General features: G+C 31.1%; 1 protein-coding gene across 2 annotated transcripts; it reads left to right on the forward strand.

The window, feature by feature from the left end:
* Nucleotides 1–6,082: 6,082 nt before the first annotated feature.
* Nucleotides 6,083–27,204, forward strand: Spn88Ea (Serpin 88Ea). 2 transcript variants are annotated; one of them, XM_075289242.1, is made up of 3 exons: nucleotides 6,083–6,280; nucleotides 23,871–24,847; nucleotides 26,580–27,204. In XM_075289242.1, exons 2-3 carry the CDS (start codon nucleotides 23,873–23,875, stop codon nucleotides 26,871–26,873), a joined length of 1,269 nt encoding a protein of 422 aa, XP_075145357.1. In that variant the 5' UTR covers nucleotides 6,083–6,280; nucleotides 23,871–23,872; the 3' UTR covers nucleotides 26,874–27,204. The 2 variants fall into 2 exon arrangements, with proteins under 2 accessions (XP_075145357.1, XP_075145358.1); XM_075289243.1 differs by lacking the exon at nucleotides 6,083–6,280 and adding an exon at nucleotides 6,305–6,327.

Raw genomic sequence — 27,204 nt, forward strand, 5'->3', positions numbered from 1 at the left:
CTAATGATGTACTACCAACATACATATGTATATGTATATGCATACATATGTATGTGCTCGAATTCTTATGTGTAAAACTGAAAATGCATATTTATTTAAATAGCCTAAGTAGTCTTAAGAAGTTAACGTTATTATCGTATAAACGACAATTTTTTGTGTTGTTACGTAATTTATACCAATTGGTATTTTTATCTTATTACCCATATATGATCTTTATTAATTTGTTACTTATGACAATGGGTCCTTTACACAAATACAAAAATAATTATAGCATCATAAAGATGGTCGTTATGTCTATGCAGCATCTGATCAAGATGGTCAATAATTTTTATAAGCGGTTGTTGCCACTACCTTATTCCAGCAGCGGCGAATTGATGGATGGACAGATGTACCCTAATAAATATAAACGTTGTATAAGGGATTGAAATCAAAAGACGATTGTATTTGCATGTCAAGCAACGACATATCCGTTAATGGAAACTTTAGTGTGTAATGCGCCGTTCATACTATAAGTTTGTACAATAATAATTGTGTCCAACTAGTCGAGACTTATACAAGACATAGGCAGATAATAAAGCCACCGAGTTGCGCGGCAGTCGACGCCGCCTCCAAATATGTCTACTCTGCTCGACTTAAATTTAGCCGCCAATTAATCAAAAATATTGATTTATATTAGAAAAAATTTATAATTGTTATATTTTTTGCCAAAATTTTGAACTTTCCTCCTACAATCAAGTTGCTATACAGTTTTTTTTTTTTTTAATTTTGCTCCGAAAATTTTAATGAAATGTAATTTTGATTGTTAGATTGGTTGTACAACTGATCTCATTACAATTCGGAAAACTTCAAATTGATTTTTAATAGATAATTGTGCGTCATCGAATAGACAAATTTATGTTGCCTTAGCTTAGCTCCGCCGGAGGCAAAAATTTTGTATCTGCCCCCGCCGAAAAAAATGAGTGGGATTAATTCTCTGAACATAGGATTATTTATGTTCGAAGACATAATCGATACTGAAGCTTTTTAATGTAATCGATAACACATTTATCGATATTTTACTTATCGCCAATAGTACGTAGCGTTCCGCCACACTATAAGATTGTTTACAAACACGAAAACATAGTTGGGATAAACTTATAGTATGAACGGCACATAAACACAACAATGTGACGATAGACGAAGCCTTTTTCCACAACGAATAAATACAAAGACAATGTTGGAAAAATTTTACTCTTTTTTTAGAGTCCTTGCCAACATTTTTTGAATTTTACTGGTACTCTTACACTCGGTAATTGCTAATTACTCTGGTATTTTCTAACAATAATGATAGCAAAAATTGTTTCAAAATTGTTTGGTACATATTCCCATCACAGTTGTCGATTGTTATAGTGTCACTTAAGAGTCTGTGATAGCGATGAGGATAACATCGAACTTTGAAATGATGTCAGGGGCATAATTTAATTTAATATTCTATCTTATAATTTGCTGATATGTGTGTAATAGTTAATATGTGGTGGGGCAACAAAAATTCCTAGTGGTGGGTTTGAAAACAATGGCAACTCTATCCCATTTGTCTTATGTTAGGTTAGGCATAGTAACATCCCAATATTTCAAACTCACACTAATCAGTCCATTGTGAAAGCACAGTGGTGAACTTCTCTTTTAGCACTGCGTGCTGCCCGATTCTATGTTAAGCTCAATGACAAGGGCCCTCCTTTTTATAGCCGAGTTCGAACATTGCAGTGAAACCACTTATAGAAGCTTTGAAACACACAGAAATGTCACCAGCATTACTGAGGTGATAATCCAACGTTGAAAAACCTTTTGGTGTTTGGTCGAAACTGGGTTTAAACCCACGACCCTGTGTATGTAAACCAATGCTTTATATAGGAGTTGAATAAAAACATACAATATCTTGTTATTTGCTGAGTTATTTGAAGATAAAAGAATGTCCACGTGGCCAGGCAACAACAATGCCTAGTGATGAATTCAACAATTTGATAAGTGATGGCAACACTATACCATTCTCCGACAAGGAATTAAAATAGAATCTGATCCACGCGATCATATTTAAAATATTTCGTAAAGTTTAATAAGGTCACATTCCTTCTTTTGTGCTGTATAAAAAATTTAACAATGGCTACGATGACATTTCAATTTGTTCGACCATCTTATAAACATTATGATACGTTATCTTAGTTAACATATTCTATATAGTTTTTTCTGTAAATGTAAGTTGCACTTGAAAACAAAATCACATAATCTGTTAGAATAAAAACAAAAAGAAAACACTCCCTTATTGTAAAATGTAATAAACACAAGCCTACGTAAACGAAAAACAAGGTAAACATGAAAGGACCAAGTTTCATTAAATTAAGCCAATGTTGTTAAAATGTAGACGAAGTCTTTTTAGATCAGCAAAAAAAAAACAACAAACATTACGTAAACCAACAGCAGAGGCTTCATTCTAAAAACATTAACGAAATGAGCTTCGAAAGGTTTCTTTTATAAAAATTTATAGAACAAAATCAAAACAATTTGGCATACTATTATAGTAAAACGCAATTATTTCCCAATTGAAACCGAACAAATGGAATTCTTTAAAAGTTAGTTAGTTTTCAATACTTGAAATGAAATCAAAATGTAATAAAATAACGGAAATCAAAAGCACTTAAACAATGTCAAGATATACAAGAAATTCGTATAAATTTTGCCTAAGTTAGCTATATGCCCTAACCTATAAGAATATTATGTCTATACACGAAAGGTGTAGGTTTGACAAGGTCCAAGAATAATTCTTAAGAAAACACTAGAATCGATATTATTGCGTGTGATATAAAAAATATGTAAATCAGATGATTACTGAATGCACATCATCTGTTTGCACAAATGTCAAATATTCTAACTGTATATAAATCAGGTGATTACTGCATCAGCTGTTTGCCAAATGTCAAATCTCCTCACTCAGAACTTGGACAGAGCTTACATTGGCCCTATTTCCTTAAGATTTCGTTGTACCCATCCATTGCATATTATTATTCTTGACTCTTGATATTGACCAAAAACCAAATGCAACTTTCTAATGGTGTACTGTTAATCAAAAAAACTACCAGAAATTAAAAACAAAAACCCTTATATATTTCTAATCGTAGCTTTTAAGAATTCTACTAACAAGCCATCAGCATTGTTATTGAATTGCGTCTAGTCAATAAGTTAATAAAATATATATATCTAATAAACATAAGTTATTATTATTGTATACCATCATACATATTATTGTTTGCATTTAAAAGCATTTGCTTATGAACATGATTATTAATTAATAAAAAAACAAACAACAAAAAATTTCATTAAATAAAGCTTGATTTTCACTGGACAAGATTAGACAGGCGTTCATGTAACAATGAATGGTAAAACATGATAATATTTCTAACCATATATGGTAATAAGTCGCCACTTAGAATTAAAATAATAAAATTTAGAAATGAAATTCTGACAAAATTTCCTATAGAAATGAAATTTTGACAAAATTTCCTATAGAAATGAAATTTTGACAAAATTTCCTATAGAAATGAAATTTTGACAAAATTTCCTATAGAAATGAAATTTTGATAAAATTTCCTATAGAAATGAAATTTTGACAAAATTTCCTATAGAAATGAAATTTTGACAAAATTTCCTATAGAAATGAAATTTTGACAAAATTTCCTATAGAAATGAAATTTTGACAAAATTTCCTATAGAAATGAAATTTTGACAAAATTTCCTATAGAAATGAAATTTTGATAAAATTTCCTATAGAAATGAAATTTTGACAAAATTTCCTATAGAAATGAAATTTTGACAAAATTTCCTATAGAAATGAAATTTTGATAAAATTCCCTATAGAAATGAAATTTTGACAAAATTTCCTATAGAAATGAAATTTTGACAAAATTTCCTATAGAAATGAAATTTTGACATAATTTCCTATAGAAATGAAATTTTGACATAATTTCCTATAGAAATTAAATTTTGACAAAATTTCCTATAGAAATGAAATTTTGACAAAATTGTCTATACAAATAAAATTTTAACAAAATTTTCTATAGAAATAAAATTTTGACAAAATTTTGTAAGAATTCAAATTCTTTAAAAAATTCTTTAAAATTTTTTCGTATTATTTCACACTATCAATGTCCATTGGACTATATGCTCCCCTTTTGTAGTAGTAGTCCCTAGTTGATGCAAGCTGAAATCGTTAAAATATTTAAAATTTGACACATTTACAATTCAAGGGATATTTATATTCCCAAAAAAACTGTCTCTGATAGGAGGGGTCATTCATTCATTCGATGAAACAACATCATACTAACCACAATATTTTGATCGAAAGCTTCAAATATAAATGTAAGCCTCAGACCATGGATATTTCAACAGAACTCAGCATGCGTCAACCAAGAATAGGTTAAAAAGATGGTTCCGCGCTTCAGTTCTACCACACAATGGCCACCAAAATCTAGGGACCTCAATCCGTTGGACATTTGAGCCTGGGGCATTTTGGAGAGGACGGTTGATTAGGGAAATGACCTCAAGGCAGTATTGAAGGCCTAAGCAGGCAAATACTAGGACATTTCAACAGAACTCAGCAGCACCGACCACAGCACACGTCAACCAGGAGAAGTTAAAAAGGAGATTCGGTTCATTTATACACCACAATGGCCACCAAAATCTCCATATCTCAATCAATTGGACATTTGCGCCTGGACAATTTGGAGAGTACGGTTGACACTACAAAATACCAAAGTGTCGAATATTAAGGTGTCGTTTCGCCGGCAATGGATCAAAATACCTCACAGCCGCTCTAGTACAGAATGTAACGGCTTTTTAGACCGTTTGTATGCCACAAATTCGGCTAAAGGTAGCCAATTAAAACATTTTCCCAAAATTTTATTTTTATAGAAAATTTTGTCACAATTTCATTTCTTTAGAAAATTTTGTCAACAATTTTTTTTCTATTTTGTCAAAAATTTATTCCTATAGAAGATTGTGTTAAAATTTTATTTCTGTAGAAAAATTTTGTCAATGTTTTGATTCTAAAGAAAATTTCATCAAAATTTTATTTCTATAGAAAATTTTGTCAAAATTTCATTCCTATAGACAATTTTGTACAAATTTTATTTCTTTAGAAAATTTTCTCAGAAATTTATTTATTTTAATTTTTCTAAAATTTTCTAAAAGTGACATTTATATAAAAAATTGAAATATTTGCAAAATCTACCAAAACTTCAATGATTCTACTAATTTATCATTTTTGGTAGAATTCTACCATCTGTGGCAACCACGCTTTTCAGGCCATATAAGGGAGAGATATATATTGGGCTAAAACTGCGACCTAGGCTTTGATCACAAACATGTGTTCAGAGACAGACGGGCCCTGAGTATTATTGCCAAAGACACCATGTGCCCATCTCGATTACTTCTTGGATTGGCAAACATATGCACTAACATATAATGTATTTTCCTAATAAAGAGCGTTTCATATTGGTAGAACTTCGTGTCTGCTACGCTATAATTTAATTTAGTTCAAATCATTTAATTCATCAACTCATACATATCACAACTCCACATATCATTTTAACAATTTATCAAATACTTTTTCACGAGTCTTTGTAGGTTAGTGTTTACCATAAAGAGAGTCATATTTAAAAAAGAGAACCACTTCTAGTAAAACCAAAGCCAAGAGAAACAAAGCTTTTGCATAAATCTGCAATTAGCGGCTTGTTACTGTGATTGATCATAGTATAGCCAGATCCAATTTCGCTATGAATAAATATGATTTTTAAAAATTTGAACTTAAAGTGTTATTTAAAGTTTTTTTTTTGTTTTTTGAATATTAATAAGAAAAACAATTCATGCTAAGACTACCAAAGAGGAGAATACAAAAATACCCCCAGTTAAAAATAATAAATAATTTGCAAACTAAATATGTACATGTAAAAATACGCTTAATGTTAAAGTTTATAATTTGGTCACACAATCTGGCAACGTTTTGTCACAACCAAAGCTTAATGCTTACCATGGACATTAAACCCTAGCAGTGATTTCAGTTAAGCGCGATTGGTCAACCAGTGAATTTGTTGTGGCGGTATTTGTTTAAAAGCGAAATAGTTTATTAAACCAAAACAGTTTGGCGTTTGTCTGTTTTTTTGTTGTCAGTGATCTCGTCAACATATTTGAGTGTAACCACAACCAAAATTATTATCAATCGCTAGCATTGTTTGTCTGTTCAAGTATTTAAGTGAGTGTGTGCCAATATTATATTATTTTTGCCTTTGTCTTGTCTTGGTGCGTTTTGATTTTTATATTTTCGTACCCATTTTTTTTGCAATTGAACAATCGAAATCATTACTCAAGAAAAAGGAGACATAGAGAAAAACAAAAACCATTATACGGGGACCGGTTTAACGGAGCTCAAACGTGTGCTTATATCATCACAAAAATACCCACTACAATCCTCAAAAAAAAATAAATAAAAAATAAAATAATAACCAACGGGAGTACATAGATTGCAAAGAAAATTTAAATGACAAAGCTCAAAAACCCCCAGCAAAGATGTAAAAAAACTATAAATTTCGCAATATTTTTGTTTGATTTTTTTATTAAAAAATTGGTAAAACGAAGGCTTTTTGGTGAACCTATAAACCTGCCTATGTACTGTGAATATTGATGTCGGCGGGGACCTTCTCACCATCTTACCCACAATGATTTTTTAGTTTTTTTTTTTTTTCAACTAATTAAAATCTTACCAGGGTACTCTTAATTTGTTTTATTTTAAAGGCATTAATTAGGCCCCCATTATCGTAAAATATGGTGAGATGAATGTGGTTAATCAATTATTACCATTATTAAAATCCATGCATTATTAAATATATTGTGTGTACCCATATACATGCACAATATTTGCATTGGATGGATGAAAAGAAAAACAAAAAATATGCGGTACGGTGTTCTATTTTAAATGCAATAGCGTGAGATTATTTTATTAAAAAATAAAAATAAAGCAATCTAAACATCAAGATTTCTCAAAAACTTTGTAATATCAAAGTCTGATTTTGCTATGATTCACTTTTTATATTTCATTTGCTACGATCCAAATACAATAAATAAAATAATGCCGTGAGGCCAAAGGGTTCATGTCCTTAAAATACGAAAGCAAATTTTGCTTAGCATAGAAGACGAATTTCTCTGATGTGTAGTTTTTTTTTTAACTACAAGTCGATAAACGTTTCAATGAAATCGGTTTGTCCTTATACACACTCAAAATATGTTTCCAATTAAAATTTTAATTGAATTCTAAAAAAAAAAAATATTAAAAAATTTAATTGGTTCAGCATTTTTTTTAGTTCAAACTAAAATCAATCACAGAAATTAATAGTATCAATTAAATTTTCAATTGACGTTGGTGATTGATACTATCATTTCTGTGATTGAACAAATTTCAATTAAAAATTAATTGGATCAATTAATTTCGTGATTGAAGACAAAAAATATTTCTTTCTGGGTAGGTCAACATGGCTTTAATAATAATAAAGAAATTGTCTTTAAATTTATTGACTTTTTATATCTTGACTACAAAACAAAAAAGTGTTAAAAAAATAGATGTTTTTCAATACTCTTTTTAAAAACTGTTTTTACTTGAAACATAGCATAATTTCTACTTGTAGTCGAGTCTGAATTTGGAAATTTAAGTTTTCGTTAACACATTCTTAAAGCACTTGGATAGAACACGAAGAAAAAAAGCTGAAAAAAACGAATAAATTAATTTTTTCTCCTACAATCAACTCAAATTTAAAGGAGAATTGTGTTCTAAAGGTATCCTTACCTTTTCCGGGCTTGTTTGGCCCGGAATCAATACCAAAATCATTACTGTAAAGGCAAAATCTTTGAAACGGGACATGATTTTTTTCAGTGTAGGTATCACTACCAAAATCATTAGTGTAAAAACAAAATCTTTGAAATCGGGCATGATTTTTGTCAGTGTAGGCACCACTACTCTGAAAGAAGATTTTTTTTTTTTGAGAACTGAATTTTTAGACAAGCGAAGTTTTCTTGTGAGGCTAAAAAATTGTCTTAAAAATATTAATATATATTGCTCTTAAAGAAAATACTTTTATAATAATTATTATATTATTTAAAAATATTTTCTAAAACTTCATTCTGAAGGATTTTGATTTCTTTGAGTGTAAGTTGTATACGAAGAGCCAAAAATATTTTTGGATTCAATTTTTTCTTGGTGAGACTCACTGTTCATTCGTCTGTCAGTATTGATTTAATTACTAATCACTTGATGAAGATAGACGATTCATTGAGTAGGTATTTGGGATTATTTACAAGCAAAAAAAAAATAAATCTGCTATATAAAATTTGTGATTTCATATTGTTTCTGAATTAAGGTGGGTATTACCTTGGATTTTAGCCGCTAAAATCGTCATTTTTTACGATTACTTTCCTTTAATAATCCATTTTAAGGAATACAAACTTTGTGAAAATTTGCTTTGGGCTATTCCCCATCAAGTTATAATAAAATTTGCAACAAATATGTATAATTTTATGCCTTTTTTTACTGATTTAGTTTTCACTTTAGCGGCTAAACTCGAACTTAATACTCACCTTTATAGAGAAAATAATGGTGAAAAATCCAATGACATTTTTCGTGAACACACAATTTATTATCATTTTGTCCATTTTTTGGTATAAAAATTTACATAAAAATCGGAATGTGTGGATTGGCTATGAAATAACACGAGTCTAAAGAACTTGAAAATTTTCACGGGTAGTAAGAGGGCAATGAAGGCAACTGCAAACATTACGGAGCGATCACGAACCGTAATGGAATGCAAAAAAATAATCAATTACTCGGAATACAGCAGGATCCACATCATTACATTACCTCTTATTCCTGAACATACCGGAATAAAAGAAGACGTAAATGAATTGGCGATAAAAGATAGGATAGAGCCACCGTGGTGCAATGGTTAGCTTGCCCGCTAACCATGGGTTCAAACCGTTTCGACCGAACACTAAAAAGTTTTTCAGCTGTAGATTATTCCCTCCCAGTAATGCTTGTGACATTTCTGAGTCTTTCAAAGCTTCTCTAAGTGGTTTCACCGCAATGTGGAACGCCGTTCGGACTCGTCTATAAAAAATAGGTCCCTTGTCATTGAGCTAAACAGAGAATCGGGCAGCATTCAGTGAGAGAAGTTCCCCAATGTGGTATCACAATGGTCAGTCCATACAGTCTAAGTAAGTATGAAATATCGGGCTGCCACTATACCTAACCAATGATAGAAAGAGAAGGGAACTTGGACAAAGCCCAAAGAGGCTACACGTGCCTAGATGTAAGAAACGACATATATTGGGGAATGTGACCCCCAAACTGTGTATTAATTCAAGGGAACTACCAATTTACATGGAATTTGGGAAGGTTCGCTTTTATATTAGTGGTATTAACTCTTTCAATTTCCAAAATAACGCATCGTGTTTATATTTTTTAGTTTTATTATTCAAAAGCAAAAGGGAGAACAAAATCTAGCAACTATGAAGAGCTCAAACTGCACATACTCTGAAAAAGTTTAATGAAAAAAAATTAGCATTATTTTCTTTAAAATTTAATATTGTTTCTTTAGATTTAGAACACGATTCATTGAAATCTGCGTCCCTTCTTTAAAGTCGTATGTCTTTGAATTAAAGCAAATTTTTCCTAAAGTAAAGAAAAACATTTTTAATTGAAGAAGATATTCTTTGGATAAAAGATAAAAAAATCTTAAAAAGTAACCTAATACTTATTTTGAGGATTTTGCATCTTTGATTATTTTTTTTTTTTAATTAAGAAAATGTCTTTTTGCTTGAAAGTATCTGTTATATTTTGGATTTTTCAACTGACATTTATTTATGTTATACATGAATGCCATTGTTGAGAAATTGCAAAAAGAGTAACCAAATTCGATAAATGAGATGTTAATTTTTAAGTTTATAGATTTGAAGCTAGATAGTTACCTAAAAAAGCATCTTTGGCTACGAAACAGTAACAAAATCCTTAAAGGTAAGTACTGTGTTCAGTTTCGAAGCTGAAAACCAGCTTGAAATATTATATGTTTCGCAATCAATGCCTTGGATCTTTTCCATCCATAACATGACCAGACATGATAAAAATATAATCGCCTTCATATATGGAAAACCTGAACATAGTACTCACCTAAAGGGAAGAACAAAATCTTTGAATTCTGAGTGTAGGATGTGTTTTCAAAAGGAGGTCACCTTGCAACACTACATAGGGCATATATCACCTCTAATTCTACAGACAATTACATCTACTCATGACAGGTGTTGAGCCACCCTAGTATACGAACATACATATTTATGGGAAAACCCCTCATGACGCAAGCTTTGTGTTAATATGAGATTTTTTCAAAGATATGTGAATATGAATGTTCATGCGATACAAGACCCATGGATCGATGGATAAGAAGCGCCACTATGCACTGAGTAAGCTTTCTTGCACTGAGTACTTGTTTGACTTTACGCTCTTGAAATAATCTCTCAACAGTGGTGTCAACTCTAATATATATTTTTTGGAATTAAGGTGGAAAATGAACAATGAAAAAATGTTAAACTTACAATTATTTGCTGTTCAGCAATAATTGGCTGTTTTCGGCGTTCGAGGACTCATTTATAACCCTATTCGAATATGTTAATTACACTGTGGAGATGGAAGGCATTCTTTTAATTATGTTAGCATAATATTTTGCTCTCTCAAATGCCCTTTTGCAATGCACTTTGCCCCCATGTGATCATACTCTATTAAAGTTATACTTTTCAGTTTACTTGAATGAATTCCGGAAATTCCCATATATTTCAATTGTTTACTTTGTAATTCAATGAGCAATACATGTCAATAGAATTCGTACTTGTAAATTATTCCATTTTCCAACTATTCATTCATAAATCATATATTGGTTTTGATATAGGCAACTTTGAAAACTGCATATGTTAATTTCCTTATTTGTTTTTTAAACATCTGTTTTTCCAAAATGTCATTAAATTTTACATTGACTTTATGACTTTATTTTATGGACTATTTACAATAGTCAATGAGATTTTCAACTGTGTTTGCTAATGGTTGCAATGGAAATTCCAGTATTTAATAATAATTACGTCTAACAATAAAGAAATATGAATAGGTAAATTATACCAAGGCAAATTAAGAGATACTCATATATAATCTAAGTTAGTTGTAAAGTAGCATTGTTTCACTAGAATTTCATGTCATATGAATAAGTGTAGATGATTGAAATGATATTGTTTTGCAGAAATCGTATTTTTATTATCGTATTCAATAAGAATTATAAACAGAGCTATACTGTTTACCTACTTCAAGAAATTCTAATTAAAATATTTGCATACTTTAAGGCTGACCTAGCTTGGAAACAAATTAGGGAATTCATTAGGGACACAGAGTTTCGGGAATAAAAAATGATACGATGGAAAGAAGAAGTTCGAGCCGAATACCTAAAGCTGACAGACCTCAAAGTTTACATATAGTTGCCCAAAAGTATTTTTAATTTTATAACAGCACACGACAAAATGGCTATTGCTTATGGAAAGTAGGGATTGTAATGAGAAAAGTCAACTCGACTTTTCTCATCGAACTCAACTCAAACACCTCAATGAGGGCAAAATGCTAGGGTATCGCTCCATAAATCGTTATAAAGATATTTCGTGTCAAATGCCATTAGGGTGGTGAAAAAAGCCTATTACAACGCCTGAAATGATTCGGGGAGTGAAGTGTCCATATTTATTGCAAACTTCTCTCCAGGTAAATCCATGTTCTGAAAGACTCACGATCTTATATCAAACTAAAAAGAGTTATGGTAAAATTTTCTGTGCCAAAAACAAACGCTTTCGTTCGACAGAAATACAAAAAACAACTGATTTTTTTTATTAAAAATGCAGGTGTTTTTTGCATTTAGTCGAACGATAAGAGTTCATTTGGCATACACTGAAAAAAAAAGCATACTCGGTTCCAAAGATTTTGTCTTTACTTTAAAAAATTTGGTATTGATTCCGAGCCAAAGAAGCAGAGTATACAAGTAAGGATACTATTAAGACACAATTCTCTATTAAATTAAGGTTTTGTGTACATGCTTCTAGGAAGCAAATTTTAATTTTTCGCTTACTCAGCTTTTTTTCTTCATATGCTATCAAAGTCCTTTAAAAGCGAGTTAACGGCAACTTTATTTTCCAAATTAGGACTCGACTTCCAGTAGAAATTATGCTATGTTTGAAGTAAAAATCTCCTTTAAAATAAAGTTTTGAAAAACATGTCATATATTTGAAAGATTTTTTGCTTTGTAGTCAAGATGCAAAAAGACAACAAATTCAAAGACAATTTCATTAAATTTAAAGAATTTTTCTGAATTATTAAAGTCAAGTTGACCTTAGCCTATAAATTTTTTCTTTCATGTTAAGATACCCATTTTTAAGTCAAAGCACTTAATTATAAGGACAATACGACTTCATTGAAAAGTTTATCGACTTTTGGACAAGGAAAATAACTTTATTTTAGAGAAATGCGTTTTCTATGCTAAGCAAAATTTGTATTCGTATTTTAAAGACATGAAATCTTTGACCTCACGACAATATTTTTTTTCAGTGTAGAGAGACTGTCTATAAGAATCGAAGAGCAAAGAAAATAGATGATCTTGCTCGAACATGGTGAATTTCTGAACAGCGTTGCTACAATGAATTTTTATTTTGGACCAACATTTGTCAAAAATTGGACCAAAATTCGTACCAGCGGACCATTTTTCTAAATTAAATTAATATAATTTAAAAGTTAAAATTTTTAAAAATTTTACTGAGATAGAATTTTTTTTTATAGACAATGTTGTCAACATTTTATTTATATTTTAACTAAACAGTATTACAAACGCTGGCATCACGCCGATGTCATTAAAATAAGTAAATATTTTTCGACAATTTAAAGAAAATTTATTAGACATAATTAAGTTTTTTTACTTGTTAAAGAAAAATTTGCAGTTTCAAGGAAAACATTGGAGTCCAAAATTGCAAGAATGTCTTTAATGACATACGAAGTTCATGATGAACGCATTTGTAGTAAAATTTGCAAATTGAAAGAAGTAACTGGTTGGCTGATAAGTCCCCGGTCTAACAAAGAAAAACACATTTTTTGTCAAAATTCGTTTTTATTATTCAACATCGTTCCCTTCAAGAGCGATACAACGATTATAACGACCTTCCAATTTTTTGATACCATTTTAGTAGTACTCCTTCGGTTTGGCCTCAAAATAGGCCTCAGTTTCGGCGATCACCTCTTCATTGCAGCCAAATTTTTTCCCTGCGAGCATCCTTTTGAGGTCTGAGAACAAGAAAAAGTCGTTGGGGGCCAGATCTGGAGAATTCGGTGGGTGGGGAAGCAATTCGAAGCCAAATTCAGGAATTTTTGCCATCGTTCTCAATGAATTGTGGCACGGTGCGTTGTCTTGGTGGAACAACACTTTTCGATTTCGACCTTCAAACGCTCCAATAACGCCATATAATAGTCACTGTTGATGGTTTTTCTCTTCTCAAGATAATCGATAAAAATTATTCTATGCGCATCCCAACAGAGGCCATTACTTTGCCAGCGGACTTTTGAGTCTTTCCACGCTTCGGAGACGGTTCACCGGTAGCTGTCCACTCAGCCGACTGTCGATTGGACTCAGGAGTGTAGTGATGGAGCCATGTTTCATCCATTGTCACATATCAACGGAAAAACTCGGGTGTATTACGAGTTAACAACTGCAAACACCGCTCAGAATCATCAACACGTTGTTGTTTTTTGTCAAATGTGAGCTCGCGCGGCACCCATTTTGCACAGAGCTTCCGCATATCCAAATATTGATGAATGATATAAACCAACAGGTTCCTTTGATATCTTTAAGGCCTCTGCTATCTCGATCAACTTCATTTTACGGTCATTCAAAATCATTTTGTAGATTTTTTTGATGTTTTCGTCGGTAACCATCTCTTTCGGGCGTCCACTGCGTTCACCGCAGTTTAAGACGTTTTCGTTTCTGTTAAAAGATGTTGCCCTAGTGTTACACTACATCTTCCCTTATTGTCCTTCCGACCAAAAAAGTGTGACATTCCAATATTATTGCTTATTCATAATATTGTAAGGGATTCAACCAAATTTATTAGAATAGAAAGCGCCCATGGACTACTGTATTATGTATACTCGTAAACTTACAATGTTTCAAGGGGCCACCGTGGTGCAATGGTTAGCATGCCCGCCTTGCGTACACAATGTCGTGGGTTCGATTTCTGCTTCGATCGAACACCAAAAAGTTTTTCAGCGGTGGAATATCCCACCTCTGTAATGCTGGTGACATTTCAGAGGGTTTCAAAGCTTCTCTAAGTGGTTTCACTGCAATGTGGAACGCCGTTCGGACTCGGCTATAAAAAGGAGATCTCTTGTCGTTGAGCTTAACATGGAATCGGGCAGCACTCAGTGATAAGAGAGAAGTTCACCAATGGATTGAATGGTCTAAGTGAGCCTGATACATCGGGCTGCCACCTAACCTATCCTACAATGTTTTACTACCATGTAGTGGTGTAGGGTAAATATTGCAATATTTAATTGAGCAAAACAAACCTGAGAAGTTTTTTTATTTATAAATGTCAGCTTATTAACCTGTTATTCATAGTTTTTGTAAGCCAATCATCCAATTTAGTGTCATTCAATGAATGAATATGTTCATCAAGAGATGTCGCTGAGGGCCCTATTTTCTTGTCAATAATCATGACTCACACATATTTCATTTGCCAGATACCTGAATTGGCCATGTATGTGGATCTATGTATTTTCCGCCCTACACTTCAAATGTCAACTTAATTTTCTTTTGCGTAATTCAATGGAATTGTGATGACAAGATGTGATATTTAACTACGCATACAAAGGGGATCGCAAACTGTGAAGACAAGCAGACTTACAATTTGCTTTTGGTCATATCAACGCATCGCGATTGCGCAATTGTTTGTTGACTTTAAGGTCTAATTGTTGGAATTTATTTGCATACATTTCGTTGGTGTTGGTGTTGGCTAACTTGACTGACTTTTTCGTGTGCGTTAACATGAACAAATACTTGAATTTATTTTGGTTTAAATCGTCTATGAGATTCATTTATGACTCACAGACTATGAATAAAAGCCGGTACTATAAAAAAAAAAAAAAAAAAAAAAAAAATGGTGTGAACCAGAGGTGCGACAAGGATTTTGGTTTGGAGTAACATCTCAATAATTGTTTTCAAACAAATTGGCTACGTCCCTGCTAGGTACACCGGAGCTATCATATGTATTATATTTAGTAGGAAATGTTTATTATTTGGATCGCTTCGCTTGAAGATTAAATTCAACCGTAACTGGTTTAAATTCCTATGATGAAAATGAGAAAGTTTATGCATGGTCACAAAATAAAAGGAAGCCCATACAAAAAGCATGGATACATGCATGATTAATTATATAATTCATTTTAACCGGAAAACTTATAGAGTAATTGTTTAATATGTGTAACAATGAGAACAATACTTCTGCGCAGCAATTTTCGCATTTGTAATTAAACACACATTTTTTTTTGTTTTTATGAACAAGTGAGTGAAAGTTAAATAATTCAATTATAAAATGTTACAATTAAATAAAATTATTTTAATTCTAGTAGAGAGAAATTCGAATTAGACTTTTAATGACTTTATTCTATATGTCATTGGGTATTTTAACAGAAATTTCTAATTCAAAGTAAAAAAATACATTCTGAGACGAAGAAGATCTAACAATTCAAGCGAACTTACTTTTTGAGTTTGGAATTGTTTAAGAAATTCTAGTGGGAGCAGAATTTTTGTAAATGGAATTTTTAGAAAATTCTAACTAAACTGCATTACAAACTCCAATATCAAAAAATAAATAAGTAAATATTTTTCGACCAACAATTAACTTTTTTCATTCGTTAAAGAAAATGTCGGAGTTTGAAGGAAGAAATTGGATTTCTAAATTGCAAATTCAAGATGGAAGCATTTGTTCTCCATTTTACAAATTTTAAGAAATTCTGAGCTATTTTGTGGGAAACACAAATTAAGTAAATCTTTATGCTTTATTTGTGTCTAAAAAAATATTAAACTCAAGTAAACTTAACAATTTCCATGAACTTAAATAGAGTTAAATTGGCTTCAGTGTCCTGGGCGGTTAACTTTTATTGAGTTTTTGAGAATTTATTACGAAAGAAATTGTAACAGACTGATCAATCGAAGTACTGGCCATCGCTAGTCACTACTTTTTCTCATCTTTCTGCCAACATACGGATACCGCGACAAACGACGACGGCTCCTCTTATGACTGAATCCGCGTACCGACCCAATTTTTGGATTCCTGGTAAGGACGAACATGTTGATCAGCCACGATACAAAGCTCCTGTGTTGCAGAAACTCTTAGTACACCACACTGAGCTGTCCCCTACAAATACACAGCATACACAAAGAAAAAAAAAAACGTTTGGAAAACATGCACCGAAAACGGGTTTCATTTGTTAGAGTTTTTTTTTGAATTTCTTCGAAAATTTTAAACTTTTATCCCAAAAAAAATTCGTTTATTACAAAATTTTTATTTTTTCAACAAAAAAAATATTTTTGAACCAACAACACAGTCCGGGGATCGAACCCAGGACCCTTGGTATGCAAGGCGGACGTAGCAGCCACTGCTTCACGGTGCCCAACTAAATGTATGTTTCGGTTAAATAAAGTTTGTTTAATCGGCTCGTGGGCGCCGCAAACTATGCTATATAAATATAACTTATATGACAATAACAGCTACATAGCTCAGTGGATAGTATGTTGGCCTACAAATTGCAGGGTCCGCGGTTCGATTCTCTGTCCAGCCGAAAGGTAAAATTAAAAAATATATATAAAATCAAATAATTTCTTCTACATTGTTTGTATTACAGAAAAAGGTGCTGAGAACTAAAAAACTTCGTGAAAGTGAGAAAGAAAGATGTGGGGGGAAATTCAATTAGCCAGAAAAGATTGTTTTTTGAGTTAGTCTTTATGAAATTGTTTTTACATCCTGGAAAAGAATAAACGTTTATCACAAAAAGTATATACTTTTCTTCCACATAAACTTCATTAAAGCAAAAAGCAAATGAGAAACGAACTTTGTTTGTCTAAAATTTCGTTTGGGAGGAAAGAACTATTTTTTTGCGTGTAGTTAGGTTAGGCAAAAAGGGCAGCCCGCCTGTTTTTCAATCTAACTTAGAAATGTACTGACTATCCATTGTGATACCTCAAAAAAAAAAAAATACCTATGGGCATATCTAGTTTGTAACGTTGAACCTATCCGATTATTTTTATTTTTTTTGTTGAACCGACCAGATTAATCCAAAAACATTAACAGATTGATACAGTTAACATTTTTTCTGTAGTTTCCTTGCTAGTCTGCTATCAGACATTCGCCATCATAACAGCCTTTTCACACAGAATGAGCTTGCAGGTAACCAAAGGCATACCAGCAGATTCTAATTTCCCTGGAATGTAAGGTGGTCCTAGCCTTACTAACTCATCCGCTTCGCAGTTTCGTGGTATATTCCTGTGACCTCACAGCCATATTAGGTGAAAATTCCACTGCTCAGCCATCACGTTGACACACGCAGAGAAGGAATATGATCACCTCAAACATGTTTCAAGAGCAAAATGTTATTTTTGTATGGAGACCATGTAACATGTTTGTCACTAAAATGTTATTTTATCGTCAAATATAACCTGCTTGCCGAAATCAGATACATGATTTCCGAGAAAATAACATGGTTGCGAAAACCATGTTACATGGTCACCACCCAAAAATAACATTTTGCTCTTAAAACATGTTTGAGGTGATCATATTCCTTCTCTGGGTGCAGTTTTGAGGCATAGTCCAGGGATTTTAATGCAGGTTGACTGTTTCAGTATATATTGATAACAATCGTTTTAAGTTCAGGTTTTCGGAATATACTCCAAGACCCACTTGTCCATCGAATTTGGAGTTGCCGCTATAAAAATCTCTATAACTTCGCCAGAGTATAATGCGCTACGTTTGGCACATCTGGCATTATTTTGAGGCCCGCACTGTGCCTTTGCCTTTTTACCAACCACAACAATATGTCTAAAGGCAGATGCAAGATGACATTAAGAGAATATGTTCCCGTGAATGAAATACACTGCATAAGCATCTTTCCATGGATTTTTAGGTCAATGTTGACGTATGATAGGGGTAAGCATATATTTTGTGGCAATGCAAAGTACCTCCCCATTATTGTCTTTGGAGCAGCTGTTCGCAAGCTGTTCAGTATTGTCAGAGACGTATATCCCGAACTGTCAAGTGTTGTCAATACCGCATTATTAATTTGTGCACCCATTATATCTTATATTTTTATACCCTCCACCATAGGATGGGGGGTACATTAACTTTGTCATTCCGTTTGTAACACATCCAAATATTGCTCTAAGACCCCATAAAGTATATATATTCTGGGTCGTGGTGAAATTCTGAGTCGATCTAAGCATGTCCGTCCTTCTATTGAAATCACGCTAACTTCCGAAACAACGAAACAAGCTATCGTCTTGAAACTTGGCACAAGTAGTTGTTATTAATGTAGGTCGGATGGTATTGCAAATGGGTCATATAGGTCCACTTAAACGGACCCCCAGATTTGGCTTGCGGAGCCTCTTGGAGGAGCAAAATTCATCCGATCCGGTTCAAATTTGGAACGTGGTGTTAGTATATGGCCGTTAACAACCATACCAAAATTGGTCCATGTCGGTCTATAGTTATATAGCCGATCCCCAAACACACAAAAATTGATCCAAATCGGTTCATAATCATGGTTGCCACTCGAGCCAAAAATAATCTACCAAAATTTTATTTCTATAGAAAATTTTGTCAATTTTTTTCTGTAGAAAATTTTGTCATTTTTTTTTTTTTTTCTATAGAAAATTTTGTTAAAATTTCTATAGAAAATTTTGTCAAAATTTCTATAAAAAAATTTTGTTAAAATTTTATTTCTATAGAAAATTTTGTCAAACTGAATTATATACGTATTTAATCTGTCTTTTTTAATTTAATATATACCACGTATGGACTTACTTACAAATTAGAAGACGGTGTTAGGAGGTTTCAAGATACCTTGCCATCGGCAAGCTTTACCGCCACTCAAGTAATTCGATTGTGGATGGCAGTGTTTAGAAGTTTCTACGCAATCCATGGTGGTGGGTACATAAGCTTCGGCCTGTCCGAACTTACGGCCATATATACTTTTTTTTACATCAATCATCTTTTTTGTTGGAAATATTTTGATTATATTTTTTTCTGGGTAGAACTTTCACAGCATGGAATTTATTTTTAAAATTTATTTTGGTTGGTGTTGTTACAATTTATTTTATATATATTTATATAAGCTACCAGTATCATCATAACGAGTTATGATGCTATACACAATATGTTTGCTTCTATCACGAATCTATTGATCAACTAATTTAAAATGTCTCGATCAATCAGCGACTTCAATTAAACTTTTAAATGATACAGTTAATTTATGTGCCTTTTCTATTTTGATAGAACATTTTACTGAATCAATCAATTACTTTTCTCAAATTTAATTAAGATTTTTATTAACAAATATTAATGGTATTTTTTTTAACCCTGGAAAGTCATCCTTATTTTTTGTACACTAACGTAATCCTTCGTCATTTTGACTACGGCTTATTTCACGACGCTATAATTTGCGTCGTGAGCAAAAATAAGAACCAAAATTGAGTTTATTTCCTTATTCAATTTGTTTTTTGCGCGTCGTCATTTTGACGAAGGATGACTGTCCAGGGTTAAGGTGTACTTAATCTCATTTTGGAACCACTGTATGCCCATTGACATTGTAGAATATTCAATATCATTGTATACATGATCTTATAATTAACTCTTCTAGAGTTACTATATCGAGCACTTCTTAGAATCATTGGGGTAATTCCCATCTTGGTATCTCCCAGTCATTGGAAATGCTTGATATGTAAACAATATAGCATGAGATTTAATATTTACGAATTATTAATTAATGTCAGAACAATTGCTTATTTGCTTTCACTTTAATACTGGGAATTTATTGATAGACATAGCTATTGCTAAAACCAAAGTATGGGATAAACGTGAAAAAATATGTAATGATGTGCAATTAATATTTCCCACCCAATATTGCATGGAATCGATTGATTGGCATTCACAAGAGCTCATCGTCATTCATGATTCTACGAATGACGGTATTCATTTATTTATTGAAGTTGTTTCTTTTTTGATAAGCCAAAGAGGGAATTCCACAATTTCTTATGGAGTTCATATTGAAGGTTAATACACTGTTGCTTGCTAACAACATTATTTTTATTTGGGGAAAAAAAGATGGATTAAATTAGACAAAAAACAATACAAATACGTATCTATGATGCCTCTATAATACCAAGTTTTGTATCTATGAGGTCAATTCAAATCACGTCTTACATTTTATTTTATGCGTGTTTCGTTTGTGCTGTTCATTTTTTTGTCTTTCCATGACTGGGGTTTGTGTTTGGGTTTTTATACAACCAACAAATCGCTATTCGTATCGTCATTAGAGTTTATTCACTTCATAGCCTACCACCACCACCAATCATCATTCCAAATGCACCGTCTCAATCAGTCGCAGACCAGATCTCATAAAATTACCACCACGTTCCAAAATCAAAACGCTGGGTACACTACAGTCACCACCTCCACCGCTACTACATACAAGGTCAATAGTGAGCCAATTGTTTGTTAGCTTTAAATTGATTCGGATTTTTTTTGTTATTATTGATTGATTGATTGATCATCGATCGTTTGATTTATATCACAAAATTTGATATAAATCAAAAAATTTATGGAAAAATTTAAAAAACAAAGAAAAAAGATATTTGTCGGTAAGAAGCAGAGTGAGTGAAAAAATTACCAGAAGCAATGATTAAACAAGAATAAAGTTTGGAATATATCGAAATGATCTTGGACGTCCTACATCCAATATTGAACACAGATTACCAGTGGATACTGGTAATATCCTGTATACGGATATACGTAAACCCACACAGATTGATGCTTCAATTGCATCAATTAAAAAATTATTTGATCCATTTAAGAATTTTATTGATTTAAGTAATTTTTGTGATTGGATTTTGTTTTGAAAATTATTTTAAAATTTAAGTAAGATTTTTATTTGATAAAGTATTGTTAATATTTTTTTCTGTGTAGTTAGACTAATCGAAGTGGGCTATAGTGACAGCTAACCTATTGCAGGTCAAAATCTCTCTCGAAATCAGGACGTTATTGACATTATTTAAGATTAGACCTAGAGAGATACTGAACAAAACAGGGAGACCATATCGGCGACTAAATAGAGAACGATTGGAGAGGGGATTGAGGCAAAGAATAAGAAGAATCATCAGAGAATGTTGTCAGCAAAAGTGAAAGAGACAGCCCGATATTTCAGACTCATTTGTGGTAAACTTTTATCTTATCACTGAAAGCAGCCCGATTCTATGTTTAGCTCCTTTTTATAGCCCAGTCGAACGGGGTTCACCATTGCATTGAAACCACTTACAGAAGTTTTGAAACACTCAGAAATGTGGTGATATTTTGCTGAGAGGCGATAAATCACCGCTGAAAAATATTCGGTCGAAACTGAGCCTTTATAGAGAGAATAGAACGACCATCATTAGGGCCATGAGAATATCGATACAGAATATGTTGTAAAAAATTTGTCAAAATTTTATTTTTATAGAAAATTTTCTCAAAATTTTATTTCTATAGAAAATTTTCTCAAAATTTTATTTCTATAAAAAATTTTCTCAAAATTTTATTTCTATAGAAAATTTGGTCAAAATTTTATTTCTATAGAATATTTATTTCTATAGAATATTTTGTCAACATTTTATTTCTATAGAACATTTTGTCAAAATTTTATTTCTGTAGAAAATTTTCTCAACATTTTATTTCTATAGAAAATTTTCTCAAAATTTATTTCTATACAAAATTTCATTTTTATAGAAAAATTTCTCAAAATTTTGATTCTATAGAAAATTTTCTCAAAACTTTATTTCTATAGAAAATGTTCTCAAAATTTTATTTCTATAAAAAATTTTGTCAAAATTTTATTTCTATAGAAAATTTTGTCAAAATTTTATTTTTATAGAAAATTTTCTCAATATTTTATTTCTATAGAAAATTTTCTCAAAATTTATTTCTATACAAAATTTCATTTTTATAGAAAATTTTCTCAAAATTTTGATTCTATAGAAATTTTTCTCAAAACTTTATTTCTATAGAAAATGTTCTCAAACTTTTATTTCTATAGAAAATTTTGTCAAAATTTTATTTCTATAGAATATTTTGTCAAAATTTTATTTCTATAAAATATTTTGTCAAAAATTTATTTCTGTAGAACATTTTGTCAAAATTTTATTTCTATATAAAATTTTCGCAAAACTTTGTTTCTATAGAAACTTTTCTCAACATTTTATTTCTACATTATTTATTTGTCAACATTTTATTTCTACAGAAAATGTTCTCAACATTTATTTCTATATAAAATTTCCTAAAAATTTTATTTCTATAGAAATTTTTTTTCAAAATTTTATTTCTATATAAAATTTTCTAAAAATTGTATTTCTATAGAAAATTTTGTCAAAATTTTACTTCTATAGAAAACTTTCTCAAAATTTTATTTCTATAGGAAAATTTCTCAAAACTTTACAATTTTCTCAAAATTTTATTTCTATAGAAAATTTTGTCAAAATTTTATTTCTATAGAATATTTTGTCAAAATTTTATTTTTATAGAATATTTTGTCAAAATTTTATTTCTATAGAAGATTTTGTCGAAATTTTATTTTTATAGAAAATTTTCTCAACATTTTATTTCTAAAGAAAATTTTCTCAAAATTTATTTCTATACAAAATTTCATTTTTATAGAAAATTTTCTCAAAATTTTGATTCTATAGAAATTTTTCTCAAAACTTTATTTCTATAGAAAATGTTCTTAAAATTTTATTTCTATAAAAAAAATTTGCACAAAATTTTATTTCTATAGAAAATTTTGTCAAAATTTTGTTTCTATAGAATATTTTGTCAAAATTTTATTTCTATAGAATATTTCACAAAACTTTATTTCTATAGAAAATTTTCTCAACATTTTATTTCTACATTATTTATTTCTCAACATTTTATTTCTACAGAAAATGTTCTCAAAATTTATTTCTATATAAAATTTCCTAAAAATTTTATTTCTATAGAAATTTTTTTTCAAAATTTTATTTCTATATAAAATTTTCTAAAAATTTTATTTCTATAGTAAATTTTGTCAAAATTTTACTTCTATAGAAAACTTTCTCAAAATTTTATTTCTATAGGAAATTTTCTCAAAACTTTATTTCTATTTATGATTTACCTCTTAGTTGGAGAGGAAAACATTGCAAAAAAAGCATTAAAAATTCTACGAATATACCAAACAGTAAAAAATGTACCATTTTTGGTAGAATCCTACCGACAGTGGCAACCGTGTGCATGGCCCGGACGACAGATTTTGAATTTTTTCCCACGTCCAGGTTTATGTGGATTTCTAATGACAATAAACACCTGCTTAATTTTTTTCTTCACTCTCACCATTGTATTAATTGTCTAATGTATTTTTCAAAAATTCCATTAAATATATTTTTATTAAAAATCTAATTTTTTTTTCACCGTTTTATTTTTTTCAGAAATGAGAATATTAACATGTTCCCTACTATTGACGATTTTGGCTGCCGTGGGCTGGGCCGAAAACCTTTGTCTGATCGAAAATAATGCTGCCGAAATTCCCAAAACCATACGTGCCGATTTATATCGTGGCCAACAAGAATTCACCTTGGCCATGCTGGAAGCAATACAAAAAGCAACTCCCAATGAAAACATTTTCTTCTCACCCTACAGTACATTCCATGCCCTATTGTTGGCCTATTTTGGTGCCGATGGCAAAACAGAAGAAGAATTGATTGAAGGCCTACGTTTGAAATGGGCCAAGAATAAGAAGCACGTCAACAGAGGCTATCGTCTAGAGAAACAAATGCGTCTTAGTCGCTCGAAAAAAATGCCTTTGGAATTTGGTGCTGCCGATAGAATCTATTTTGAGAAAAGCATAAATTTGGCCGAATGTATGAAGGAGAATTTTGTCGATGAGTTAGAATCATTGGACTTTAGAAATAAGGCCGAAGAGGGTCGCATGGAAATCAATAATTGGATTGCTAATGTAACACGCAATGAAATCCCTGAAATGTTAAATCCTGGTGATGTTAGCAGTGATAGTCAAATGGTTTTAGCCAATGCTGCCTATTTTAAGGGTCAATGGTCGGATAAATTTGATGCCAATGATACCACACAAGAGATTTTCTATACTACACCCAGTCAATATTCATTTGTACCCATGATGCACAAACGTGGTACATTCAATATGGCTGTCGATGATAATTTGGGAGCTTATGTCTTGCAAATGCCCTATTTAACTTCCGACAATGAAGAGGCTGAGTCTGAGATATCTATGGTGATTATTTTGCCTCCCTTCGTAGAGGGGGCCTTGGAAAAAGTTTTGGCAAAATTGAAACCTGATTCTTTGGAGAATGCCTTGAAACAGGCTTCAGCTAAGGAAATCGATATATCATTACCTAAATTTGAATTTGAACAGAATTTGGAATTGGTGCCGGTAAGTAAATCTATGAAATGTTACACTCATACAAAAAAAGTCAGTTAAAAACAGCAAGCCAAATCAAAATCAATCATCACACGGTTGCCACTCGTGCCAAACATAATCTACCAAATCTACCCCATTAGCTAAAGGAACATCATCCAAAAATTATATATATAAAAAAGTGGCCAAAAAATCATCATTATTAATAATCTACCAAAATTTGAAGAAAATTTTACCACATATCTACCAAACTTAAAAAAAAATTGCTTTTTTGTGGTAAGTATGAACAAGGGAAAGTTCATACTTCTATAAAAAGGTAACTTACTCAAAATGGCTTTTGATATCATGAAATATCACGAAAATTAAACATTTTAAAGATTTTGAATTTATAGAAAATTTTGGCAAAATTTTATTTCTATAGAAAATTTTCTCAAAATTTTATTTCTATAGAATTTTTTTTCAAAATTTTACTTCTATGGAAAATTTTGTGAACATATTATTTTTATAGAAAATTTTGTCATACAATATTGACAATATAGAAAAATTGATATATAGAAAAATTTCTGAAAATTTTTTCAAAATTGAATTCAATAGAAACAATTCTCAAAATTTTATTTCTATAGAAAAATTTTTGAAATTTTTATTTCTATGGAAAATTTAGGGAACTTACTCACAAGGGACTTTGATATCATGAAATATCACGAAAATTAGACATTTTAAAGATTTGAAAATAGAGGAAGCACGCTCAAAAACAAACCCAGCCAAATACATTCAAATCGATGATTTGAGTTTGGCAAAGGAAAAGAGATATGCTTGCAAATTTGTTTAGGCAGTAGCCGACTATCAAACCCTTTTTCGGAAGGTTCAAGTATAGTTCACTTTGGGTTGAGTGAATTACCCGAATTTATTGCCCAAATAAATTTGACAAGCATACTTTTCCTCTGTTGGTTAAGCTACACTTGTAGTTTAGTCAATGCATGGCTTTAAGCTGAGGTCAAAAACAACAATAACGATTTTGAATTTATAGAAAATTTTGTCAAAATTTTATTTCTATAGAAAATTTTCTCAAAATTTTATTTCTATGCAAAATTTTATTTCTATAGAAAAATTTCTGAAAATTTTATTTCTATAGAAAACTTTCTCAAAACTTTATTTCTATAGAAAATTTTCTCAAAACTTTATTTCTATAGAAAATTTTCGCAAAAATTGTTTATATAGAAAATTTTGTCAAAATTGTATGTCTATAGAAAATTTTCTAAAAATTGTATTTCTATATAAAATTTTCTAAAAATTTTATTTCTATAGAAAATTTTGTCAAAAAGTTTTTATATAGAAAATTTGGTCAACATTCTATTTATATAGAAAATTTAAGTACTTCTTAATTGGTGAGGAATGTTTCGCAAAATCTACCAAAACATCAAGAATTCTACCAATCTAGTTCTACCAAACAGTAAAAAATCTACCATTTTTGGTAGAATTCTACCAACTGTGACAACCGTGGTTAATTTAACATTTAAGTTTGTTTCAGTTAAACTAAAAATTTTGTTTGTTTTGTAATCGTGGCTGCTTTCCGGTTTTCAGAGGACCTTTTCGTTTTTTGCTGTGTCTACTAACAAATTTCTTTGGGTATAGCTTTTAGTATAAAGCAAAAAAAAATGTGATTTGCGATTTCTTGGCATGGACGGGGAAAATCCTGCTAATTGTGGCTAATGACATTTTATTAAATTTTCATTTTTCTCTCTTACAGATCCTACGCAAATTGGGCATCAACAGTTTGTTTGACCACACAGCCGATTTACGTGGATTCTCTACCGAAACCAATTTAATGTTTGGTGATGCCAAACATGTTGCCAAAATCAAGGTCGATGAAGAAGGAAGCACTGCTGCCGCAGCAACCGTAGTCTTCAGTTTCCGTTCATCACGTCCTGTGGAGCCAACTAAATTCGAGTGCAATCATCCATTCATGTTCCTGATCTATGATAGTAAAGTCAATGCCATTCTATTCACTGGCATTTATCGTGATCCTAAAACCCAAAAGTAGGACACATAGAGAAGCTGTTGTAATATGACCAAAGAGAAAATGACCAGTATACCACACAGAGAACAGATTATCTATCTTTGGTTACTAATCTCTTATGACATATGACATTTTTTTATAATCATCTGCTAAAACTATTTGTTACCCTATACCTTGTTTATTTTAAACGTGATTAATTTTTTTTATACAATATTTTGTTTTTTTTTTATTTAATTTTATTTAATAATTTAATAAGTTTTTTTTTTGAATAAATTATAAAAACCATGATTATTAGGGTAATTTATACAACAACAAAAATCAAACAAACCAAAATCAAATGTGAATGAAAATTCTA

Source organism: Haematobia irritans, chromosome 1 (assembly GCF_050003625.1).
Source record: "Haematobia irritans isolate KBUSLIRL chromosome 1, ASM5000362v1, whole genome shotgun sequence".
Classification (NCBI taxonomy): Eukaryota; Metazoa; Arthropoda; class Insecta; order Diptera; family Muscidae; genus Haematobia; species Haematobia irritans.